This window comes from Vollenhovia emeryi, unplaced genomic scaffold, assembly GCF_000949405.1.
Source record: "Vollenhovia emeryi isolate VEMERY1.0 unplaced genomic scaffold, V.emery_V1.0 DF939151.1, whole genome shotgun sequence".
Lineage (NCBI taxonomy): Eukaryota > Metazoa > Arthropoda > Insecta > Hymenoptera > Formicidae > Vollenhovia > Vollenhovia emeryi.
Genome location: NW_011967215.1, coordinates 2,082,355 through 2,104,281, shown reverse-complemented (window position 1 = coordinate 2,104,281; position 21,927 = coordinate 2,082,355). Strand labels below are relative to the sequence as shown.

General features: G+C 41.2%; 3 protein-coding genes across 6 annotated transcripts in view; all 3 read right to left on the bottom strand.

Annotated features, from left to right (window-relative positions):
- Window positions 1-241: 241 nt before the first annotated feature.
- On the bottom strand, window positions 242-3,836 carry LOC105565559 (exosome complex exonuclease RRP42). The gene is made up of 6 exons (XM_012018855.1): window positions 3,637-3,836; window positions 2,958-3,157; window positions 2,585-2,750; window positions 2,321-2,515; window positions 1,964-2,119; window positions 242-1,873 (listed from the first exon to the last, which is right to left on the bottom strand). The coding sequence occupies exons 1-6, from the start codon at window positions 3,691-3,693 to the stop codon at window positions 1,769-1,771; spliced, it is 879 nt and encodes a 292-aa protein (XP_011874245.1). The 5' UTR covers window positions 3,694-3,836; the 3' UTR covers window positions 242-1,768.
- A 666-nt stretch (window positions 3,837-4,502) lies between these two features.
- Window positions 4,503-5,924, bottom strand: LOC105565558. Its single transcript, XM_012018854.1, has 4 exons — window positions 5,786-5,924; window positions 5,018-5,279; window positions 4,840-4,941; window positions 4,503-4,749 (listed from the first exon to the last, which is right to left on the bottom strand). Exons 1-4 carry the CDS (start codon window positions 5,791-5,793, stop codon window positions 4,612-4,614), a joined length of 510 nt encoding a protein of 169 aa, XP_011874244.1. The 5' UTR covers window positions 5,794-5,924; the 3' UTR covers window positions 4,503-4,611.
- Window positions 5,925-7,556: 1,632 nt separating this feature from the next.
- Window positions 7,557-21,927, bottom strand: part of LOC105565557 (solute carrier family 12 member 4) — a 75,203-nt gene continuing 60,832 nt past the window's right edge. For 3 of the 4 annotated variants that reach the window (XM_012018850.1, XM_012018853.1, XM_012018852.1), the window contains 12 exons: window positions 20,970-21,067; window positions 17,933-18,193; window positions 17,287-17,472; window positions 16,749-16,984; window positions 16,397-16,575; window positions 16,148-16,309; window positions 14,503-15,941; window positions 14,227-14,334; window positions 14,035-14,088; window positions 13,033-13,373; window positions 12,831-12,970; window positions 7,557-12,653 (listed from right to left, as the gene is read on the bottom strand). In XM_012018850.1, coding sequence (XP_011874240.1) covers window positions 12,562-12,653; window positions 12,831-12,970; window positions 13,033-13,373; window positions 14,035-14,088; window positions 14,227-14,334; window positions 14,503-15,941; window positions 16,148-16,309; window positions 16,397-16,575; window positions 16,749-16,984; window positions 17,287-17,472; window positions 17,933-18,193; window positions 20,970-21,067 — 3,296 coding nt within the window. In that variant the 3' untranslated portion in view covers window positions 7,557-12,561. The remainder of the gene's footprint in view (window positions 12,654-12,830; window positions 12,971-13,032; window positions 13,374-14,034; window positions 14,089-14,226; window positions 14,335-14,502; window positions 15,942-16,147; window positions 16,310-16,396; window positions 16,576-16,748; window positions 16,985-17,286; window positions 17,473-17,932; window positions 18,194-20,969; window positions 21,068-21,927) is intronic. The other variant, XM_012018851.1, reaches the window with a different exon arrangement.

Genomic DNA, 21,927 nt, shown 5'->3' with positions numbered 1-21,927 from the left:
AAATATTATTTAACGTGTACGTTGGCTTTTTCTTTTTTATTCCTATATTTATCAAATTTATTACTTGCGAGCAGGTGAAAATTAAGAGAAATAAATTTTCTTTTTTCTTCTCAAATCGCGATTAATATGAAGTGAAAAAGACGCACAGCTTATTTTGTCATTGTAAATTGAAAACTGAACATTCTCCCGCAGTCGACTTTCAGTCTTAAAACTTTTCAGGGTCTCACTTATAAAAATCGAGTGGCGTTTTATAATTTACTTACAATCAGTTTCCGGCTTAAATGCGCCGCACAATACAATGACGAATGCATTCATCTGCAACTGTTTTACACGCCAGAGTAATTTCGCGTTGGTGGCCATGTAAAGATGCGATCCTCGGTTCTCGTCACGTTCAATTGTTTGCAATTTACAAACGAGAGTTAGAGAGAAAGAGAGAGAGAGAGAAAGAGAGAATGTGCGTGCGTGCGTGCGTACGTGTGTATGTGTGTGTCTGTGTGAAAGGGAGGTTCCTACATGTCACTCGACGATGTCACCGCTGTTAAACTCGGACGTCCGATTTTCTCGGAAGTAACAATGATATTAAATATATATTATATATACGTTGACGAACTTGTAACTACACACACGATTACACACACTAGAGAACGATTCTATTATCTTGTAAGAATTACTTATGCTAGGACCTCTGTATAAACTATTAACAAATCCGTAAAAGGAAGAAAAACGCTGTGTATAAGAACAGAATATTTATAAGAAACTAAAAAGAAAAGATATCTTTCACTACTTTCAGCACTACTTTCAACATAATCATTGTAATAGCCACTCTATTTAAGGTTCGTTGAAAAAAAAAGAGAAGAAATGAAACAACGGATTTCGTTATCACAGCTCGAGCTTCGTGCGAATTTTCCCGCTTCCCTGCCCATTATATAAACGAACTGACTTCATGGAGGATATTTATACGACCGTAAGAATATCCTACTGTAAAACAAAGGAATGCTATTGAAACGATCGCGTCAGAAATTATTTTTCTCAATGTTAATTCTTGTGGACGAGAAGGCGTTACTTCTGTATATTCACCGGGCAAGCCGATCTTATCGCGCGCGCGCCATTTATCGACTTTGATTGTCGTACACTCAGTTATCCGCCTGTCTAGATGTAATCAAAGCAAGCGGAGACCGATTAATCATGTTGATGATTAAAGAACGAATTGTTGAATGCGCCTCGGGCGAGTTTTCCATATAGAAAAATGAAAGAAATAATAAAAGTATGTCATACAGAGTCGGTAAATGAGCGCTGTTAAACTTCAGAGTCCGAAATTATCGAAGTTTTAAGAGATTTTTATGTACTTGCCCGAATTAGAAGACGGGACAATTATTATTGAATTAAAAAATAATAGTATATAGTTGAAATCTATACACATGGCTCTGGTATCATTTATTTGACTGATTCATTGCTCTTCCATTACACGTACACATTTCTTTCACAAAGGGCCTCACGAAGGGTTTTTTTAAATCTAAAGTCCGTGATAATTTTTAAATTATGCAAAGTTGCACGCACACATACACACAACTATTTTTACACCGTAGCAAAAAGTATGCTATTGCAGCTTTATAAAATTTCGCAAGTATCAAAAATACTTCACGAGTTTGGGGGACCGTTAATAGCTAAATAACGAGAAGTGTTGCGCAGCTTAACAAGTCCACAGTTGAGAATTCGAAAAAAAATATTCGTACCTTTCAAAGTCTACGACAACGTATCGCGCGCGTTACTATCTAAGAAAACCAAATATTGGTTTCGTTTGGCCGAGCTTACTTTCCTCTTCCAGTCCTCTCATAAGTTCTTCGTTTAGCTTGAGACTGATATCCTTTCCGACCTGTAAAATCGAAAATCCAGACAAATTCAGAATAATTCGCCTTCAAGCATGGCGTACGACATAATCAATATGTATAGAGACTGTTATCACCTGCAACATCTTGATAAAGGTGCTAGGCAGCAAGCTGCCGTATCCCAGCTTGACCACAGACGTCACCTTGCCGTTCGGCATCACGGACATAAGGACACTAGCCATACTGCAGGTTTCTTCTTCCGACGTTGGATCTATCACGAAATTGTCTCCAATCTGTTGGAGGAAACATTTTTCTTTCAGCGTAGCAATTAACATATTTATCAATTAAAGATTGAAACTTAATTGCCAAAAATGTACAAAGCAATTAATAAAAAGTTACAAAAAATGAGAGAGTAATCGTACTTTATTTACGTAAAGCGTAACTTGCTATCATGTCGATTCCTTTATTTCACAATAAAGATTATTGCGTTATACCTTGCATACTGTTACTACCAACGGATAATTTGTGACATCCAGTTTGATACAGTCGTAAGGATCGTCCGACACCTGGATATCCGGTTCGCCACCGTCCAGCGTTGCTGTGATCACCCTCGGAATTTCAGTATTGTACAAAGCCGCCTTCACCGCAGCGCCCACGGCGTCGAATAGATTCCCGCCGCACTGAAGAATCTGAGAAGGCGAACAGTAATGAGGCTGGCTCTTAAGCGTGGTCGTGCCACTCGACACAGTTGTACTCACCAAAATGTCCACGTATATTTTCCAACACTTCTTATGAGGTATAATGCACAGCTGCTTGAAATCGAAGGCATCTGGCGTCTGATAAGCCATAGAAAGGATGTTACTTATCTCGGTCGCCAGATCGTCCCCGCCTTTGCCCTCGAACGCTGGTGTGGCGTTAGCGGAGCTGAAACAGACGACCAAAAGTATGACACTCTGCCCATTAATCGAGAATCTGGGGGCCAATTCTGTGTCTTGCAATATAGTAAAAATGCCTACAAGTGAACGGCTCTGCCTCTTTTTAGTTGGAAAGAGACAGGACTACTCACTTTTAGCATTTTCACTATAGTGTAAGATACAGAATTGATCACCCGAGCTTAAGACGCATGCGTACCAGTCTACGAAAAAGTCCAATTTGCCCTCATCCGGTCTCTCGGCGTACGGGGTGTCGATCTCCACTTTCACGCCCACTAATACGTCCGTGATGTTGCCTAGGCGTAATCTCGCCGATCCGTGCGTGTGCTTCATCAACCTGGTTTCGATCTCGATTGAACGGTACTGACACCTGGACCGTCCGTCATTTCTCAGATTAAGCTGAAATTAACGAATCAATCGTTATACGATGCCCAAGGAGCACAATGTTAGCAAAATGCTGCCAGATTTGAGCGGAACAGACGCACAAACTGTCTGCACTAGGCTTATATTTTGCCAGCAGAAACCACTTGTCATTTCATTGAAATCACACATTTCGCGCCAACGGTTACAAGATCCTGCTCGGTTCGCACAGTCACCCTGTCGTTACATTCTTTTAATAAATTCTGTCGCGTTTCGGCTAACATTTTGCCAACGAAATCTGTAGCAGGCACTTTACAAAGTCCACCTTCGAACGCGGCTAATAAGAGATTATTTTTCGAGTAAATTTCTGTTCAACAATTTACAATACAATTATTAATGGAGCGGAGGTAATTATTACAGTATTCGCGTAAGTAAATGCCGGTGAGTGCGAACGCGTGCACGCCGGATCGTCGGAGACGACAGCACGTGCACGCACAACCGCTGCCGAATATACTCACGTCGACTCCGTGAATAATAAACGTCTTCTCGCCCAAACTCAAGGGGGTCTCGGCCATCTCGCAGATAACGACTTCGTTGATCTAACGTCGATTCTAACACGGTAACATGATCGCAAATGCGACGTACTTGCTATGTTTATACCGCTGTAACAGGGCGACGTAACCTCGCATCCATTGCTACCGCAGCGACAAGCGAGCTCGGTCGGTCTTGCAGAGCGGTTTCTTCAACTAATGCGGCGCTGCATAAAACTGCGGTCAAGTTGTCGCTTCAAATGTCTTCGGTATTCTTTTTCTCTCTTTCAGTAAAATTAGGCTGCGGTCGAACTGCCGCTACAAATGCTTCCAAGTATTCTTCTTTTCCTTTCTATCAATCAAAATAAAAGAACAGAGACGCCTCGAGGCATTTGTAGCGGCAGCTTGACCGCAACTTGGCTCTACCGGCAAAATTATTAGCAGCGAAGTTGTAATTGACATACAATTCATTGTGTTCAAACGAAGTTTCCTTACCTCGCGTCAAACAGAGAAAATTAATAATCCTACTCGAATTAATAAAATGATATTAGTCGCTCGTTAACTTGACAGAAAATATCCGAGCGATATAGGATTATATAAGAGCTGTTATAATCTATCAAAAGTTTCAAAGGTTTCTTACATATTGTAGTTCGACGCTTGGTATTGTGCAACATGTGATGATTATTTTTATGGCACGTGACAAATATGCACGTTGTCTCAGAAAGTAATTAAGAGAATGTATCTCGATAAGAGAAGTAAGAGTTGCTGATCCGAGCCTCAAGTCATCAATGCGCGAGTTAGATTGCTCCTAATTATCCCAGTACATACTTGTTACAAAAGAGATAACATCGAGATAACCGTTTATTACTAATGACATTTATTAACATCGCGTCTCTCACTTTCGTGACATTTAACGATGTTCAATTAAATAACTATACAAGGAAGATACCGCGCTTTCAAGATTTATATAGGCGACTTGTCGAAATCGTTCACGTAGAAATCAGTGCCCTTCGTTCTGTATAAGACGTTCAGATCCTTAGTGTCGGGATACATTTTGTGTCTAGAAATTGTGATCTTCCATCCACCGTTTCTCATCCAATTCTGAGGGAATCAAATAAGACGAGTATAAAATATATGGCGTGTTTTACGAAAAGCAGCGCGTTCAGTGCATCGAAGTAGACTTTCGCGTACCATTTTGTTGTACTTGAGATGATAATAGATGCAATAGGTCGCAAAGACGCCCATCATCATTCCGGTTAAAGTGCGCCGAGTTACGTACGCCGGTCCTTTACCCTACAAGAGCAAGAAGCTGTTAATTCTTTGGCATAACAAGTGCATGCATCACCCACGTGGGACTCTTTCTATTTACAATAAACGGTTCCAGCATGCCCTCGAATTTTCTTCCGGGCGCCATGTAGAATCTCCTGATCGGATTGTACATCTCTTGGTAGTAGCCCTCCGGCATCACCGGCTCCTCGGGCGCGAGTTTCTGAGCGTCCAGCCATTTCTTCCTCCACGCCCGCTCCTCATCCGTCATTCCCAGCATCCGCTCCCTTTCGCGGTCCATACGACGCACGATGGACATGGGCCTCTCGCCATCTATGGCCTTGGTGTCCGGGATGTCCGGTACTCTAAACGGTCAATCGCTAAATTATTAATTGTAAGTAATTGAGTGTCGTTCTAATATTATACCCTCGACTCTAGGTAACATGAAAGGAGCAAAGAGCATCTATAGCACAGTAGGTAGAGCAGTCGCCTGGCAAGCGGAAGGGTCCCAGGTTCAAATCCTGGTTTAGTCCGCTGTTTTTCTCGCCCAATGCCTACCTCTTCGATTATATACATCTTTGCTTATTATGGGAAAAATAATCTCTGTTGATTGTGAAGCTGGACGAAGCGTATTGGTCCCGTGACGGATTACAAAGGGTGCGTGCAAATAAGCGAAAAAAGATCCAGCTGCTTTTTGTTATGATAAATTCTGCGATGGCAGAGAAAATCTGGTGCTTCGACACCGCGTCAAAGAAAACTGGTGGGTGAAAACTGATTGTATGTCAGCGTCAAACATCTCGCTCGCGCATCGTTGACCTGTCACATGATACAATACATATTTGTGGAATGCAGGATTTGATAAATATCGTACTGCGACATGATTCTCCCGACGATTACGTGAGCTCCAGGATCTCATAAACACCGATCCTCCAAACTGACAGTGAGGTTAGCTCTGCTTGTGTCTTCCTGTTACATCACAAGAGGTCTGTTCTTTTCAGCTGAATTGCTGAAACCAGTGATATGGGACTAGAGACGGGCCGGGTCTTTGGCGCATGCGTAGCGAGAGCAGCCGATAAGCAGTAATGTCTACTATCTACAAATATGAAGCTTTTATTTCCTTAAATGCTAAAATGCTACGCCTATTTTTCAGCATTGCGCTGTGAAATTCAAAATGACATTAACATAAATTATCTGCACATTTATATCAACTTTTCTCATGTAGACAATGTAGATTTTATAAATTAGATGTCAGAATGCATAGCACAGACATGCACCAAGTGGAAATTCTATTGGCAGAGTCAGAAAATGCGTAATGAAATAGTTCCAAAAGTAAACTAGTGTAACCAGTTAAAAAAAGGATCCAAGAGAGGTCGTAAGGGAAGTTTCGCGCCACCTTGGACAAGAAACCTGGCCTTTTCAAACGAACGAAAAGAAATATAATGAAACGATTAAATTGAATTAAACAATTTAGAGAGAATTCAACTAAACTGAAATTATTAGTTTTTCATTTAACTTGTGAAAAGAAAAATCAGAGACAACAAATTACATGTATCTGTATGTAAAGTTATATAATATTTAATTATTTAATTATAAAATTTAGTATAAAATATTAATCTTTCCTTCCATTAAATAGCAAAGATCAATAATTCCAATCTTAATAAAATATAAACGTTACTCAAATTAATCGTAAAGTTAATCAGAATTTAATTAACATCGTCTTTAAAAGCACATTTTTAGCTCAATTTTAATTCAACATTCTGTAAACCATATTTTTATGAACGATATCTTTATAAATCTATATCTGCACAAATAAGACTTAAAGCTGAGGAAAATTGAATTACTGCGGTAAAATAATATAATGTAATTAAGACAGTAATAGCATAAATAGCGTGATAATGATAGGACTAATTAACAAGATAATTAATAAGAAAGTAGATTATACGATATCCGAAGAATGACGATGCGTTTTGGTCGTAGGTATATCATTTATTTATTTATTTAATCGACTCTCTCGCAGTATATTTGTTCATTCATATACTTTATCTTTCGAAAATCAATTACAAGTGTCATCATCTATTATCTAGAGGGTATAGGTAGGTAAGTTACAGGCTTTTTCACAGTATTGACTCTATATACTATCCAGATATGACTAAAATCTGTATCTACAAATATATTATCTCGTATCTCGTATGTGTGTACAGGGTGTCTCGCAACCGTGTTTCACTTCCTCCTAACGACAGTTACGAGCGGCGTTTCGCGACGCCGTAATTCAAGTGGTTAATTAAGAAGGAAAAAAAACAACAACAAACCAAGTGCACAATAATTCGTGGGCGAGCCTGCACGGTGATGACGTGCATCGATTTTCGTTCGTCGCACGCGAAGCAATATGCAATTGTATGTTCCAAACGCGTGCGATTCCGTTTAAATGCTCCCAAAAAATCGCGTCTCCTTGTCGACAAGTTTGCCTCCCGGCCCTCTCTTTAAAACACACTTCCTTCGCCTGTTGAAGTATCTATTGTCAAGAGAAAGCAGACACCTTGTATATACATATAGTACACAAATATATATAACATATATATACATATATTTATAATGTATGTATATAATTATAATATACATGTATTTGTATAATGTATATATAATTATAATATACATATATAATTATAACATACATATATATTTATACATATTTTTATATATATAAATGTGGACCAGAAAAGGCGGGATCTATAACGGGGGTACGTCGGCGAATTTGGGATTAAAGTTTCCTTAACGAATACTTGAACCGAGTATAAGTGCACAGGTATACAAAGTTGAGACCAAGTACGTTCGATGAGTTACATATCAAGGATGCAAGCGACAGAGTCTTACCTGTTAACGCAAATCTAAGATAAGGTACTTAATGCGAAAGAACGTTAAGGAAAGAATTACCTCAAATTCGGAGGACGCGTTCCTCTCCGCGTCCAACTCCCATTTTCTCGCCTCAGGTCCGCTCTGTATGTATATTTAATAACATCTTTATTTTTCTCTCTCTCTCTATATATATATATCAATATCTCCATATTTCTTTTCTCTTTCCCGTGTGGGAGTCAATAAATATATTTCCTCTTTATTCGAGTCCCAAGGGGGCAAAAAGAAATCGTCGCAGTTTCTGGAGTGAGAAGTAAGTCGTGTGTATACCTCCCGTCGCAGGAGCTTTGGTAAAAGGTTTCCTCTTTTTTTTCCCTTCCTTTTAAATCGGTTATACGATATACGTTAAAAGTAGATTTATACTTGATTTGACACATATGATTGAGGTTTCGAGCAAGTTTGTCCGCTGCTTAGCTCGCATCTCACAGCCTAGAGGTGATTTAAATCCAGAGCGCGGCCCCATTTCAAATGGAACGCGCCGCAAAACGCCGCACTATACCCCGACAAATGCCAAGCCCGCAGGTATTATACGATAATTACATCGTTAACAACCGAGTTGCGCCTCCGTCGTGCGAAATTTACGTTCGAGAAATCTGCGACGAAAATAATTCTCAAATTCAAACTGTTTTCTCCGAAGGCCAGAGGATGTTCCTCGGATAGTACTCCGGTTATATTTCATGCTCTGCAAAGACGAGAATTCGCGATCGGTCTCGCGAACGAAACTTCTCTGGAAGAAAGAATATTCTCGCGCGTTACGTGTACCGTTGCTCGAAAATGTGCTGCAGAAACAGAACGAATATCTCAAACAGTATCTGGACACTCTCCGTCGCGATCAATGGGTAAAACGAAGTAGTTGCATCGCGCTTTGACTCTCGCTTTTTTATTCGCCACCTGAAACAGCTATCTTATCTTCTATTTTGCAGCAGTGGGAAACTCCTTTATAGCCAAAGTATTGTGCGCATTTTTCTTTATCTATTCACAATGGGTCGCATACGTGTCTCACTGTGTGTCTTCCCGCCACAGCTTGCTCGTTCAGTCTTTTGTAATCTACCTACAAAATGCAATTACAAGGAGTTACTTTTCGTAACGGAGACGGAGTATTCAGAACGCGTTCCAGATACCATTCTGTTCCTACAAAGCGAACGTAAACCGCGAACGCCGGACGCATCTCCGCCGCTGCCGATAACACGCACTAGCCGAATAGAATGAAAACGGGTGCAGGTCGTCCTTACGCTATCGAATTTCGCTATTAAATTTTCCTAGTATTTAAAGAGAGCGAAGGATCGCCGGGGGGCAGCGGCCAGACCACCGACTCGGAGTTCTCTCTAATTCTCGCCTCGCACCGCTTTCATCCTCACCGGCCAAATATATGTATATGCACTCTATATATATATATATTTATTTATATCACACGTACGCGTACGTTTGTGTGCCATGTGGTCATTGTGCATTTAAAGTAAATACGACATAGTAAAATATTAAAGCGGCAGCAGAACACTGCAATACTGTTCGATCTGTGTAAAGGACCGTCTCTCTCATTTCCTCTTCTCCATCTCTCTTTATCCACTTCCTCTCCTTTCATATTCCCTTTAAAATCCTCTACGGTAAACACGCGATCGTTTTTACTTCTTTTTCTTTTATCTACGTGTTTATGTACAACATGTGTATAGCGATTTATCCGGCAACAGTTCGACTTGTATTAGCGATAAACTTTCTCATAATGTCAACATGTCTCGTATAAACTATACAGTGCCAATCTAACAGCATCGAGTAAGATAAGTACACATAAAATATATGCAATCGATAAGTAACGTAATAAAATTATAAAGTACATGTCGTAAACATCGTGGACGAGAGAGAGATATACATACATATGTATATATATAATATATGGGAGAGAGGCGGATAATAATGTATATATATGTTTCCTATACATTTAGAGTCTCTATGTGCCCAGCTCTGTTTCCGATACTCATCTGTCGTGATGCAATCGCGGTGTAAAGATATATATTGCTTGCATATATCCGTCGAACTGATGTTGAGACGAGCATTTTGCTGCGTTTCCGATAATCGCTTCGCGAAGTCGAGAATCACATCGTGAAATATACTCTCCGTCGATACGACGGCCTTTTTCCTTCATCTCGCTTCAGGGTATCCGACGCAATTCGAATCCCCGTCGGAGTTACGAGGACGAAGGTGAAACAATTTAACGCGTGGGATATATTATATATAGAAATCTCTTCTCCCCCATTAATGTAAATATTCTTCTTCGTCTACACTAGCGGGTCAGCAGCGATATCGATTCGCGCTCACCCATTTTTTTTTAATCCGATACACTTTCATATGGTATTATCAACGTTTTGACGTTTCTCTTCTCCCACTCTTTTTCTCTAGCTACAGGTATTGCAGGACAGTGCATGTACTTTACAATGAATAGTGTGAATGTACATACATATATACATATATAAGAATGCGCCTGAAAGTATCACGCCTGGAAGTATCACTTTTACTTTTTTTCAAATGACAAAAGCTGCCAGTAAAAGTTCAATAAGATTCAATCTATTTTGGGTATTTTAGTCCTTGCAATATTTTAATTCTTAAATATTCTTTTCTCAGTGATATACATTTGGTAACATTTGAAAATATATTAGGAAACGACAATTATCTGTTTAAAGTCTCAAAATTACACTTGCCTAAACTCAGTGAGTTTGGAGCTGTTTTAACTTTCTGATTTTGGAACAATCGTATTTCAATATCTGTGACCGAGAAAAGACGCGATAATTTCGGCACACCCTATATGTACTGTCAAACGAAGTATCTCATCATCTCGATCCTCTCGCTAGTTGCAAGAAACTGTTTTGCAGAAATTTGACAAGTCGTGGTGCGTAATCTCGTATAATTCTTAGCGCAATATAACTTACGGACATTGATTAAGTAGTATTAAGTATCGATAAATATTACATTGAATGCTAGTCTCGCGGTCATCTCTTTCTCAGTTCTTTCGTCAAAATTTCCGCTCGTCAAAGAGAGCCCGAAGGAACGAATCATTCGATGCTAAATAGAATTTAGTGTCGCTGTAATAGTCGGAAGATTAAAATTTTATCGTTTCAGGAGTAAAATCGATTTGAATAAAATTAATTTCTTAATCGACGCTAAAAAGCCAAACTAGCGCCAAATCGATAATCTAAAAAATTAAAATCAATTTCGTTTTAAAGACGAGAATGATCTTAATCAGATTAAGATTTTCTTTCTTTCCTCTTTCTCGTCGAAGAATTTAATTTAATTACCGCGGTCTCGTCGAGGTGACTTAATAAAAAAAAGCGTCGATTTGTCGGCGACGTCGAAGAAACTGAGAGAAGCGATTGCCGGCATGATCATTTTCCGTTCGCTGATCAATTAGGTATATTAGAGAAGGCCTATCTAAATGAAGCGCGGCCGGAAACGGGGCTACGCGCGAAACGTGACATGCACACGACAATTAATGCGATTAAAATTACTTTACATACGCTATACGCTAGCGCTATATATATATTTTTTTCGATGAGATTTGGTAAGGATCGCCGTGCATTTTGGCATTGAGTCTTTCGGGTTGCACTCTTCGCGTCACGATTCAACTTCACTTGGTGTTATCGATTAATAAGTAATAATGGCATCTTGGACCGGTAGGCCTTAAAGACGATACAAACGCGCGCGATTGTGTGTACGAATGTGTGTCTGTATATGCTTTTGCGTGTATATGTATGTGGAGATTTTCGCGCGAGAGTGGAAAAAAGAGCGGAGTCTCGATCACTCCGAAGGAAATGCATTAATACTCGCGACACATTCGTCGTCGTCGTCTTCGTCGTTCTCTATTATCAAATACACACACATATATATATATATTTATATATATATATATAATCATAATAAAAGTCGGCGCTATCCTAGGCTACTCTAGATTCACCTATATCAAGCAATAAAATTATACTTACTACTCTTATTCTTTCCCTATTAACGACAATGCATGTAGAAAAATGAGCCTCTCGCGTCTTTGGTTAAACGCGAAGCATTTAGAAAGTAGTCTGGCAGTGGTTTCGTAGATGCTTCGACCTTAGCCTCGGACCAAATTTTGATTTTTTCCCCCCACTTTTTGCCATTCTTACTTTTGCTCTCTTCCTCTTTCGTTTTAGACGTGATTTTAGCTGCTTCAGTTGCAAGAAATTGAATCGAAGTGACGTTTACTCGGGACTCGGGTCTTATTGAGCTACAGTTTCTTTTTGTACCGGCGATTTCTTAGAGGTGCACGGTGTGCTGTGCCTGGCGAGTTTGGCCGAGCTCGACAGGTGTCGAGTCTGAATCCGAGCAGCCCCGCGCTGCCGTATGCGACTCCCTGACGCGTGGCATATCCGACGCATAAACTTGCACACATTCTACGTTCAGAAATTCATTTAAGGAAAATCTATCCTTTGGCATCATCGCTTTTGGCTTCATCATTTGAACAACGATCGGTCGTCGCGGTCCGCGTAATAAGTCGTCTTCAATGAAAACTTCATCTTCCGTGTCCGATATGAACGATCGTCGTCGTTGTCGTTATCAGCCTCTTCTCCTTAACGACTTTCAGAGCGCGTAACGCAAGTGACTGCGCAGACAATGGCACAAGAGCAGTACATTTCTTAGGGTGGTGTCGTTTAGGTCACTGAGAAGTAAACTACAGCTCTGCTTCCGCAAGGCAACGGCATCAATTCTCGTCACTTCAGTTCACGAGTAGATGGTGATCACCTCCCGTCCGCTGCCCCGCACCATCAGTACTCTTTCCAAGCCTTCGGTGAGCACCTCGAGAAATTCCATATCTGGTTTTCGACGGTCAAGGAAGTTTAACGGTCTATTTCTTTTTCATATTTCTCAGCGTATCTACCATTAATTACTTTGATAATCTATTAGATTATAGCTAACAACTTGTACCTTTATATTACAAACTAATAATAATATTTTTGACAGTGCAATATTCAGAGTGAACGAAAGGATACAGTTAGATTCACGTTCCATCTTCGTGTCCCGTGGCGGTCCAGGAAGATTCAGGATAACCAATTGAGCCTCGCTGCTCATTTTACGAATTACTTCGTTCAGCTTCAACGAAGTATGCATACGCCTCACGTCACCCTCGTCACTGTTACAGAATTGTTTGTTAAAACAGAAACATCGATATCGAAATCAAATGAAATAACTCACGGTGTAATCGTAGGCTTCTTCATTTCCGGACTTTCGCTTTTGTTGTCCTGCGTATCGTTTTCTTTCGCTTCCGTTTCCTTCGCCTCCTTCTCCGTATTCTCTTTATTCTCCGCCTTGGGTGAGCCATCGATCAACTTTGTCTCCTCTTCATTGTTCTCTTTAGCCTCGTCATTCTCATTTACCTCCTCGGCAGAATCCAGCTCCTTGTTGTTTAATTCGGTTTCCTGCATCATCTTCGTGTCGTCGGTCACATTTGTACTCTGATTGCCCGGCTCCTGGAATCTCACCTTCGACGGCACTTTAGCATCCACGTTGTGATGATGATCTACAATCGCCTGCACCTGTATCATGGTAAAGCAATTGAGCAAACGAGCAAGCACTTTATCCCGTACAGCAGGAGACAGTCAGTCGAGAGGTGACTAATAATCTAGCATCAAAGCTATGGCCATCAAATCAATACTATCTAGGTAAGCGATCGTGCCAATTAAGCCGAAATTGAGAGACGCGGGGAGTTCCTGAGATCATGATGGGCAGGAAGAAACAAACCAACACAGTCGCTAAATAACATAATGTAATATCTACAAGTTTTATTTCCAAATTGGTCGTAAATTTCGAAAGCTAGAAGCTCAAATTCACGAAGCGAGGAATTGTTAATACTCAAGCTTTTTATGTATTTCCATAGAATTATTATATCCTTTACTTTATTTTAGAATTAGAAATTTTTAATTTTAAGCTTTCAATGTTTTTATGATGATATGACATTTTTAATTCTTTTTTTTTTCAGTCAAATTATGATCTGTCATAGTCTTAGAAATATTTGATATAATGTAAAATATTAACTTGCGATCTGCGGTAGTTTCTTCCACTTTCATATCACTAGGAATAGGAGTGAGATTGTTATGTGATATCGCGGGAAAGGGATACATATTACAAAATCGTCGGTGCAATGGAGCAATGATGGGAGAAAGGCATACGTGGAACTCCAGGGGTAATTTGACAAACCAGAGGTAATTTTTCCTCAGCGGGTACTTCGTTGAAGTCCACCAATGACTGCACCTTTATCCGTGAGGAGCGCGCAACAAACAGATACACACCGATCAGTATCGCCGTCACCATTTGTGGTTACTTAGCATTATATGCCTGTATATATTACAGTAATCAATCTATCTCTTTTATCCAGGATTCAACACTTACCACTCCTAATGATTGCTTTTTGTTCAGCTGCAGTTCACGTAACATCTGGTTTCTTTGTTCCATAATCAAGGTGCGTTCGTACGTGTAGGCGGAGATGTCAGTGTTTGTCTGTAAAAAAAAATCAAAACGTGAGATATGAATTTATCGAGATAACCGCGCGCTTTTCTTTGTTAAAAATTTTTATCGCACTTTTATCCATTTCAAGAGACAAAACAGAAAACTTTTCTAGAGAATTCAATCTCTCTTTATATCGAGATTACTGTAGGACGGAATTACCATTTCGACAATCTCGACTTCCGCTTCGATTCTCAGATCGTACAGGAATTTCTTCAGATCTTTCTTCATCTGTATTGAGTTGTCCTCCATCTGCGCGACCGTAAAGATCCTCATCTTGCAGTTCTTCCAGGTGCGTTGTTGCTTCAGTAGGAACGGCAGTAGCATCAATAGGCCGCCGTCATGCACGATCCACCAAACGTCAATATTGCCGATTATCTTTTCGGTGGAGTCCGGGAAGAAGTTGATGCCTTTGGGAACCAGCAGTGCCATCTTGGCGGCCGCGACACTTCTCACGGTCTGCAGGAAGACTCGCCAGGTTCTCTCCTCCTCCGACTGTCGCCAACCGTACGGCCAACCCAGTATCACTGTATTCGGTTTCAGTCCGCCGAGCCCGGTGTTTTGTATCAGCGAGCTCAGCCCTTCGACGACATTCTTCGCAACAAGAACATCGACGAAGCCCTTCACCCTCTCTTCTGCCGCAGTTTTTTTGAGGCTCTGCTTGGCCGCCAACGCCTCGCCCGAGTTCTGCGTGTAGTCGCCGGAGATGCAGCTGACGCTAATGGTGAGACCCTTGCCGGCCTTAAGTTGATTGGCGAAGGCGAAGAGCTTGCGATACTTAGGCACCAGGTCATCGGTGAGTTTGGCGAGGATCAGGATCTGCGGACGCCAGTTCTTCGTGTGCGGCGGACCCTCCTCGAGCCTGAGCAGCGAGTATCTAGCAGCGGACAGCGCCAGACCGCGAATACCGTCACCCCATTCCTTCTCGGCGCCGCGATACTCGATATACTTGTAGATACAGCCGGCCATACCCATCGCCACCAATGCGTAGTACCAGCTGGTCATGAACATAACAGCGATGCAGAGTGACAGGCCGAGGACCGACAGGCTCCAGTGATAATATTTGAAGCGTGGCCGCCAATTCGGCGTGCGCAGCAGGGTCTGCAGGGCGCAGGCGAGGTTGACGAAGCCGTAGCACATAAGGAAGAACATGGACAGCAACGGCGCCAGGTAGTCCACGTTGCCAAGCAGAATACCGCACTGGCAGATCAACACAGTGAGCACTAAAGCGCGAGTAGGTTCGCCCCGACTGGAACTGGTAGCGAATGGCGACAGGAAGGGAATTATGCCGTCCTTGGCGATCGCCTGTAGCAGCCGTGGTGCTCCTGTCAAAGACTGAAGACCGGCGCCCAAAGTGGATAGAAACGAACCGATCAGGATCACCCATTGATTCGGCCACGCCATATTTGCTACCACCAGCTTGCCGCCGATACTCTGGCCGAACTTGTCGCGTAGCAGCAGATTGTCAACGGTCCCGGCGAACAGGAGGACGCTGGATAGATAGACGGTGGAGGTCGTCAAGATCGCGCAGATCGTGCCGATCGGAATGGATTTCTGGGCGTCAGCCAAGTCACCGGATCGATTAGAGCCCGCCATAATACCTGCACGTTAGTGTCGTTGATTTCTTATTATTGCGTTCAATTGAACTAAATATTTTATTAAAAGTATGGTTCAAATAAGTTCAAATAAGTACATATAAAATGACATGAAATGTGAGCTTGAATAATTTTACTTTAGACCTTTAGAGCACTGACAAGATTGATATAACGACGTGACGAGTATAACGCTAAAATGTTTGCCTGCTTACCCGTCACAGAAGGGAAGAATATACCGATCAGAATAGTGAAGGTCGTGGTGAGATCCACTTGGACCTGGTTATAGCTCGATCCCGACAGGACATCGACGTCTTTCGGATCGTGTCCGTAAGCGATTAATTGACCCTCCTCTTGGTAATTGTCCCATATATTCTCTACGTGGCAGAAAATAAAGGGTGTATTTCTACGTTACACCGTTCATTGCTATTGTATTTCTTCAATGAATATAATTATAATCTCACCTAGGAACACGCCGCTCGCTAAGCCGCGGATACCGTTCACGATAGTAATATTGTTCTCGAGATAATACGGATCGCATCTCGTTTTGTTGCAGTAAACATTATGCAAAGCACCGCCGTATTTTTTATTGCACTCGGTAATGTCGATGTCCTTTAATAGCCTTCTGCCGAGCAAGCACAATCTAAAATACAAAGTCTCGAGTCTTTAAAGCGTCCCACCCATCTTTCGGCTTCTTCATTCATTCTTCCGCGACAATTATAATCATTTATCACTGCGGTATATTATAATCGCAACGGTATTCCGATAGTAATGGCTACATAATGCGAAAATTAGCGTCGTAAATTAGTTTAGTACTTCAGAGACTCGTTGCCGTTAACGTTTACGAAGAGCCCCACGTAAACAGCGATGATGGATAAAATGACGCAGGCCAGTGCGACGGTGGCGAACTTGTTAACGAACTTGACGCCCACAAAGACAATCGTGCCCATTATAATCAGCAAGATGGTGCCATATACACGAAAGTTGTTGTACATAATGTTGGCATCTTTCGTGAAGTCGCCGAATATGCTGAGTCCTGGCGCCATGTAAGTCTATGCAGAAATATCTTTTCTTTATTTATTAGGTCAACGAGAGAGAGAGAGAGAGAGAGAGAGAGAGAGAGAGGGGGACGTCCCTTCAAACCGTTACAGAAATTTTTTACAGAATTATGCTAAAGTAAAATATTTCATATTTACATATCAGATACTTTACGAGCGTCGCATAATTAATCCTCAATTACTAATCTATGAAACACTGCGGTACTTTCACTTCCATTTCGAAGTATAATCAATTATCGCGATCAATTGATTGGGAAACTCTTCCGGTGTAACGTCGTTAACTAGTTGATACTCACGAGAACGATCTCGACGGCGCCGATGATGTACATCGCGGCGGCCAAGGTGGTACCGGTGTAAAACAGCATACCCACCGCGCCGCCGAATTCCGGGCCTAAGCTTCTCGAGATCATAAAGTAGGAACCACCGGCCGGCACCACGCCGTTGGTGGCGATGGCACTCATACTGATCGCCGTCAGCATCGTCTGCGCGCACAAACAATAGCCGTTTGCAACCGGTTTACATTCCACGAAGTTTCACGCGCGAGAAACTATCCGTCGTTGCTAAAGGCCTGTGCCCAACTTTGCCCAAATTCTAGTTCCGAAAAGTGTGTAGTCAATCAACTTGCTGCTTTTATCGAAGTTGCAAGTTGATTGACTACACATTTCTCGAATCCAGAACTTGGACCAAGTTCTAGCATCGTGGACACAGGCTTAAAAGACTGATGAACGCTTCGACATCTCGGTTAAAGACAAATCGATTTCTCGGATTAACGAAACAATCTGCACGCGGTTCTTTCTTCATTTCTATAGATTTCGCTTTTAAGGATATTTTTGGACTTTGTATATTTGTAGATAATAGTGTGTTTTTAAATCTTTATATTATCTTACAATTTTACGCGGGCGCGACACATGGTCGAGATTTCGGTTTCTCAATTGTACTCACAACGCAACAGCAGCAAAGCACGATGAAGAAACCCTGAATAGCGCCGGCCGTGCCGACTACCCATGTCAGCCGGATAAAGAGGATCACGCCAAAGATGTTCTGGATACACGGCAAGTAGACACCTATGAGGGTACCCATCCGCGCCCCACCCCCCGTAGGCGGAGCTGGTTTGTCCGGATCGGTCGGGGCAGGGATGGTGTTGCTATAGTTGGCCAAGCTGTTGAGCAACGTCGAGATCCGCGGCCGGTCCTCCATCTCCTCCTACAAGGATTAGTCTCGATTGCTTGCCTGTCCGTCGATTGCATATAATTATGAGATTCGACGGTGAGGTATCGTTTCTCACCCCAACATTTCCCTTGTAATATTTTAATGACGCGACATTTTGATCGAGGAGAACTTCACTGCGCGAAGGACTACGGTGCGAATTTTCGATTTACGTCTCATCAAAGTCGACAGTTCGAGTACACGGTATGACAGTGCGACATTTAAGGGACCGAGACTTGATATTTACAAGTTGCGGCTGTCCGATCGTATATAGACTCCCGCTACTTCTGCACGATCGCGTACAGACTTTTCTACTTTTATCCAGCTATATATACATGTAGACGCTTTCTCTATTTTCATCTGGCCGCGTATAGACCTCGCTGTCGTACAGAATACGAAACAATCCCGAGATTAACGGCTCGTCGGACCAGCCGTCGACTCTTATCACTCGCGTGCTCGTTCTCACGGATATCCGCGCGAATCCGCGGCCCACGTCCATTATCGCGATCCCGCAAATTTCTCGTAAGATTCCTTATTATGCCGAAAGGGACGTCACAGCCTCATTTGCAATTTTATTGACAAACTTTTGCGGGGAAAGTGTCGCGTAACTCCGTCCGCCGGGACGCTTTTATGGAAATTGTTAGCCCTTTGTCATGTAAGTTTCCGCTGCAACCTCGTTACGACGATATTACACGTTGTCGATCTAATTTCGCGACAACTACTTTTCACATCGGGCATTCCGCTCGCATATCACACGGAGAAAACACAGATCTCTGTATAACAAATAAAACAAGGCGAGCTAAAAAGATCCTTTAACACACGGTAACTTTCTTCAAGTTTCAACGCATTTCTCCTGCCCTGGCTCTAATCTACGACATGTATATATATTCCTCTAATTACTTCTTTTATCTTCGCTATTTGCTGTTGGATGGTAAACAGTCATATCAATTTAAAGTCATGACATATGAAAGAAAATCCAGATATTCACCCTTTTCTTCTCTTCTAATTTTGAAAAAACCTTTTAGAATCGTAAAATGGACAAAATAATTCAAGTATAAGTGCCTAAACTGCTCTCTGAAATTGCACTCGTCCTATTTATCTCTCTTTAAAAAAATAATATTATATTATAATTCAATATTTTTTGAATTATTCCGATAAAATTTACACGCGCAATAAAAGTATACGGCTATCATTTGTACGCCTCTCAGGTTTATCCTCAATTGTGGTGTTCGATCGAGTCGAAGGAGAAATACGAGAATGCCGAGAGGGTTAAAGTTACTACGGAGCGAATTATCGGATTCGATGGAACAAACGGGACACAATACGCTTCGCGCGAGATTCATAGTTCGATAATGGCTCGCAGTTTTAACCGAAACCAGGTAGATAAGCAAACTGGGCCACGCGGGAGTTTCGGTTGATCTCTTACGGTTAGAAAAGTAGTAGAGTCTTTCGTTAAAATTGCAAGAAAGAACGATGACAAGAGGGAGGGTAAGGGAGGAGAGACTTAGCTCCCGAGTGCGCGGCTTAACTTTCGTTATGAAAGAACAGCAATTCAGAAAAGGATTCTTAGCGGTCGCAAAATTCCTGTTTCCTTAGAGCTTCAAAGTGCAAGGCATTATTGAGGGAACTGTAGCCGGTGGCTCAAGCTCTCGTATAAAAATATAATTTTACAATTTTACAAGAAAGACAGGATTGATCTTCTCAGCTTTACAATGAATAATTTTTGACAAGATAGTTCTGTTTGTGAATCGCACATTTTATAATCGCGCACACGTAGAGAATTTTCTTTTAAAATTTATCCGAAAAATCACGTAATCGTGGGACAACATGGCATTTTGAAGATCTTTATGAGAGTTTTTGAAATTTTACCATACATTCAACCGGTGAAATGTAGAGGAAAGTCCTCTATTATGAGATAGCACGTTTTCAATCCCAAATTCAATCACAAATCTTTTTCGCTACGATTACACGATCTAACAATCAATTGTCCACTAAGCAGATTTCACTCCAAGGGCAATAAATTCATGGTGGAACCAACGGATGATGCCTATTAATTTAGCAGAAACTCCGCTATCTCATATTAGGAGCCTATCTCATAATATTGGATTTTCTGCTATACTAATTGTAAGTACGAGAGGGAAACCGCTGAGGGCATTATGGTGTACAGATTTGCGGCATTACTGGGCATTACTAGACATTACTAGGCATTTTTTGGGCATTAGTTTGGACATTAGGCCTTGCTGGGGTATTATAAAGATAAAATAAGATAAAACAAGATAAATAAGATAATAAGATAAAGTAATGCCCACTGGGCATTAGTGGGCATTGGTGTACAAGATTTTGGTCAGCGGTTTTCCCTCGACTAATACAATAATTAAAATGTATGGTAAAATTTCAAAAAACTCTCATAAAATTCCTCGAAATGCCATGTTGTTCTACGATCACATGATTTTCAGGATAAATTTTAAGAAAACATTCTCTCCGTGTAGCATAGATAATTATTGTGCAGTGATTACATATAAATGACTTTACTTGCATCGACGTAGAGATAATCTCTTCGAAGAATCTAGTGGCTAAGCAAATAATTAATTATGACGATGTAGACGTTAAAAGTTAACGAAAGGCTGTGCACTCTCATTCCTTTTCTCGACAAAATAAGAATTTCTCGCTTTTCCGCAAACATGCATTGATTTTTAAATAATATAATTAGGTGCATTTAAAAATAAGACTTCACGCAATAAAATCTGATTCGCCAGACTTTCGTTGTACTTACACTATAGAGATACAGGTTGGTCTCATATCCCGACTTCTTCTCGGAATTGGTGCTGCTGACAATAGGATCGCCATCTCCGCCTGCGCCGCCTCCATCGCCTGAAAGCAAAAAAGGAACGGATAATTAATTATTCGCTGTTTTGTCTGGATTCTAAAGTTCTTGAAGAGGGGAATTGTATCAGTTACCGGGGAAATATACTTCGAAGATTCCATTGCTAATGGCATATTAAGCACGTTCTCAAGAAAATTAGCGCCTTTTTGCGAGAACGGAATATAAGGGAAGAATTTAATCAACCGATTTAATAATTAATTACTTTCATAATTTTCTGTGTTTTCGTTCAATTCTAATTCCTCGTTTACTCCTACATTTTGTAAACATATAAATATGTTTCCACAATGATCTATACGCTGCTATTAAATATTACACAATTAATAAACGCTTCTGCGGCACATATGTGTCATCCATCGCGCGGAAATTTGCAGCGACAATTGAGCTAATGAGAGGGTCGCGTATGAGGTGCTTGAAGCCTCTTAAGGTACTTAGAGAGAGCCATAACATTTACAACTGCCTGCTGGATAGTCAATATGACATCCACGGCTACTTTTGCGATCATTTGTTGTCAAGCCGCTACATGCTCGCGAAAATATAAATAATTCGGTCGCAGCCACTAACTCTTGCCGCGTTCCGATCACGAATGCAACGCGGAAGTGAAATAATGATAAAATAAAACTGAAAATGACGATAAACTGTAATAAGTATTTAAATATTTAAAAGACCAGTGTCACAAGAATGTTCATAAACTTACAATTACACGTTACTCCAATTCCACGCTCATGCGCAGAGTTCAGTATTTCAATATTTCCAAGGGTTTTCAATCTTTAAAAGGCAAATTGCATTTCACATATGATTTCGCCTGCGTTACTCGTACTTTATTTTTCCGCATTCGCTTCCTTCCCAC

Bases quoted from the DNA above. Each gene is read 5' to 3' on its own strand.
- LOC105565559 (XM_012018855.1), bottom strand. From the start codon at position 3,693: ATGGCCGAGACCCCCTTGAGTTTGGGCGAGAAGACGTTTATTATTCAC. The intron at 3,158-3,636 runs GTGAGTATATTC...CGTTAATTTCAG, and splicing joins TTATTATTCACGGAGTCGAC to CTTAATCTGAGAAATGACGG. The intron at 2,120-2,320 runs GTATAACGCAAT...TTCCTCCAACAG, and splicing joins TGGTAGTAACAGTATGCAAG to ATTGGAGACAATTTCGTGAT.
- LOC105565558 (XM_012018854.1), bottom strand. The intron at 4,942-5,017 runs GTAAATAGAAAG...TTGCTCTTGTAG, and splicing joins GCATGCTGGAACCGTTTATT to GGTAAAGGACCGGCGTACGT. The intron at 4,750-4,839 runs GTACGCGAAAGT...TGATTCCCTCAG, and splicing joins ATCTCAAGTACAACAAAATG to AATTGGATGAGAAACGGTGG.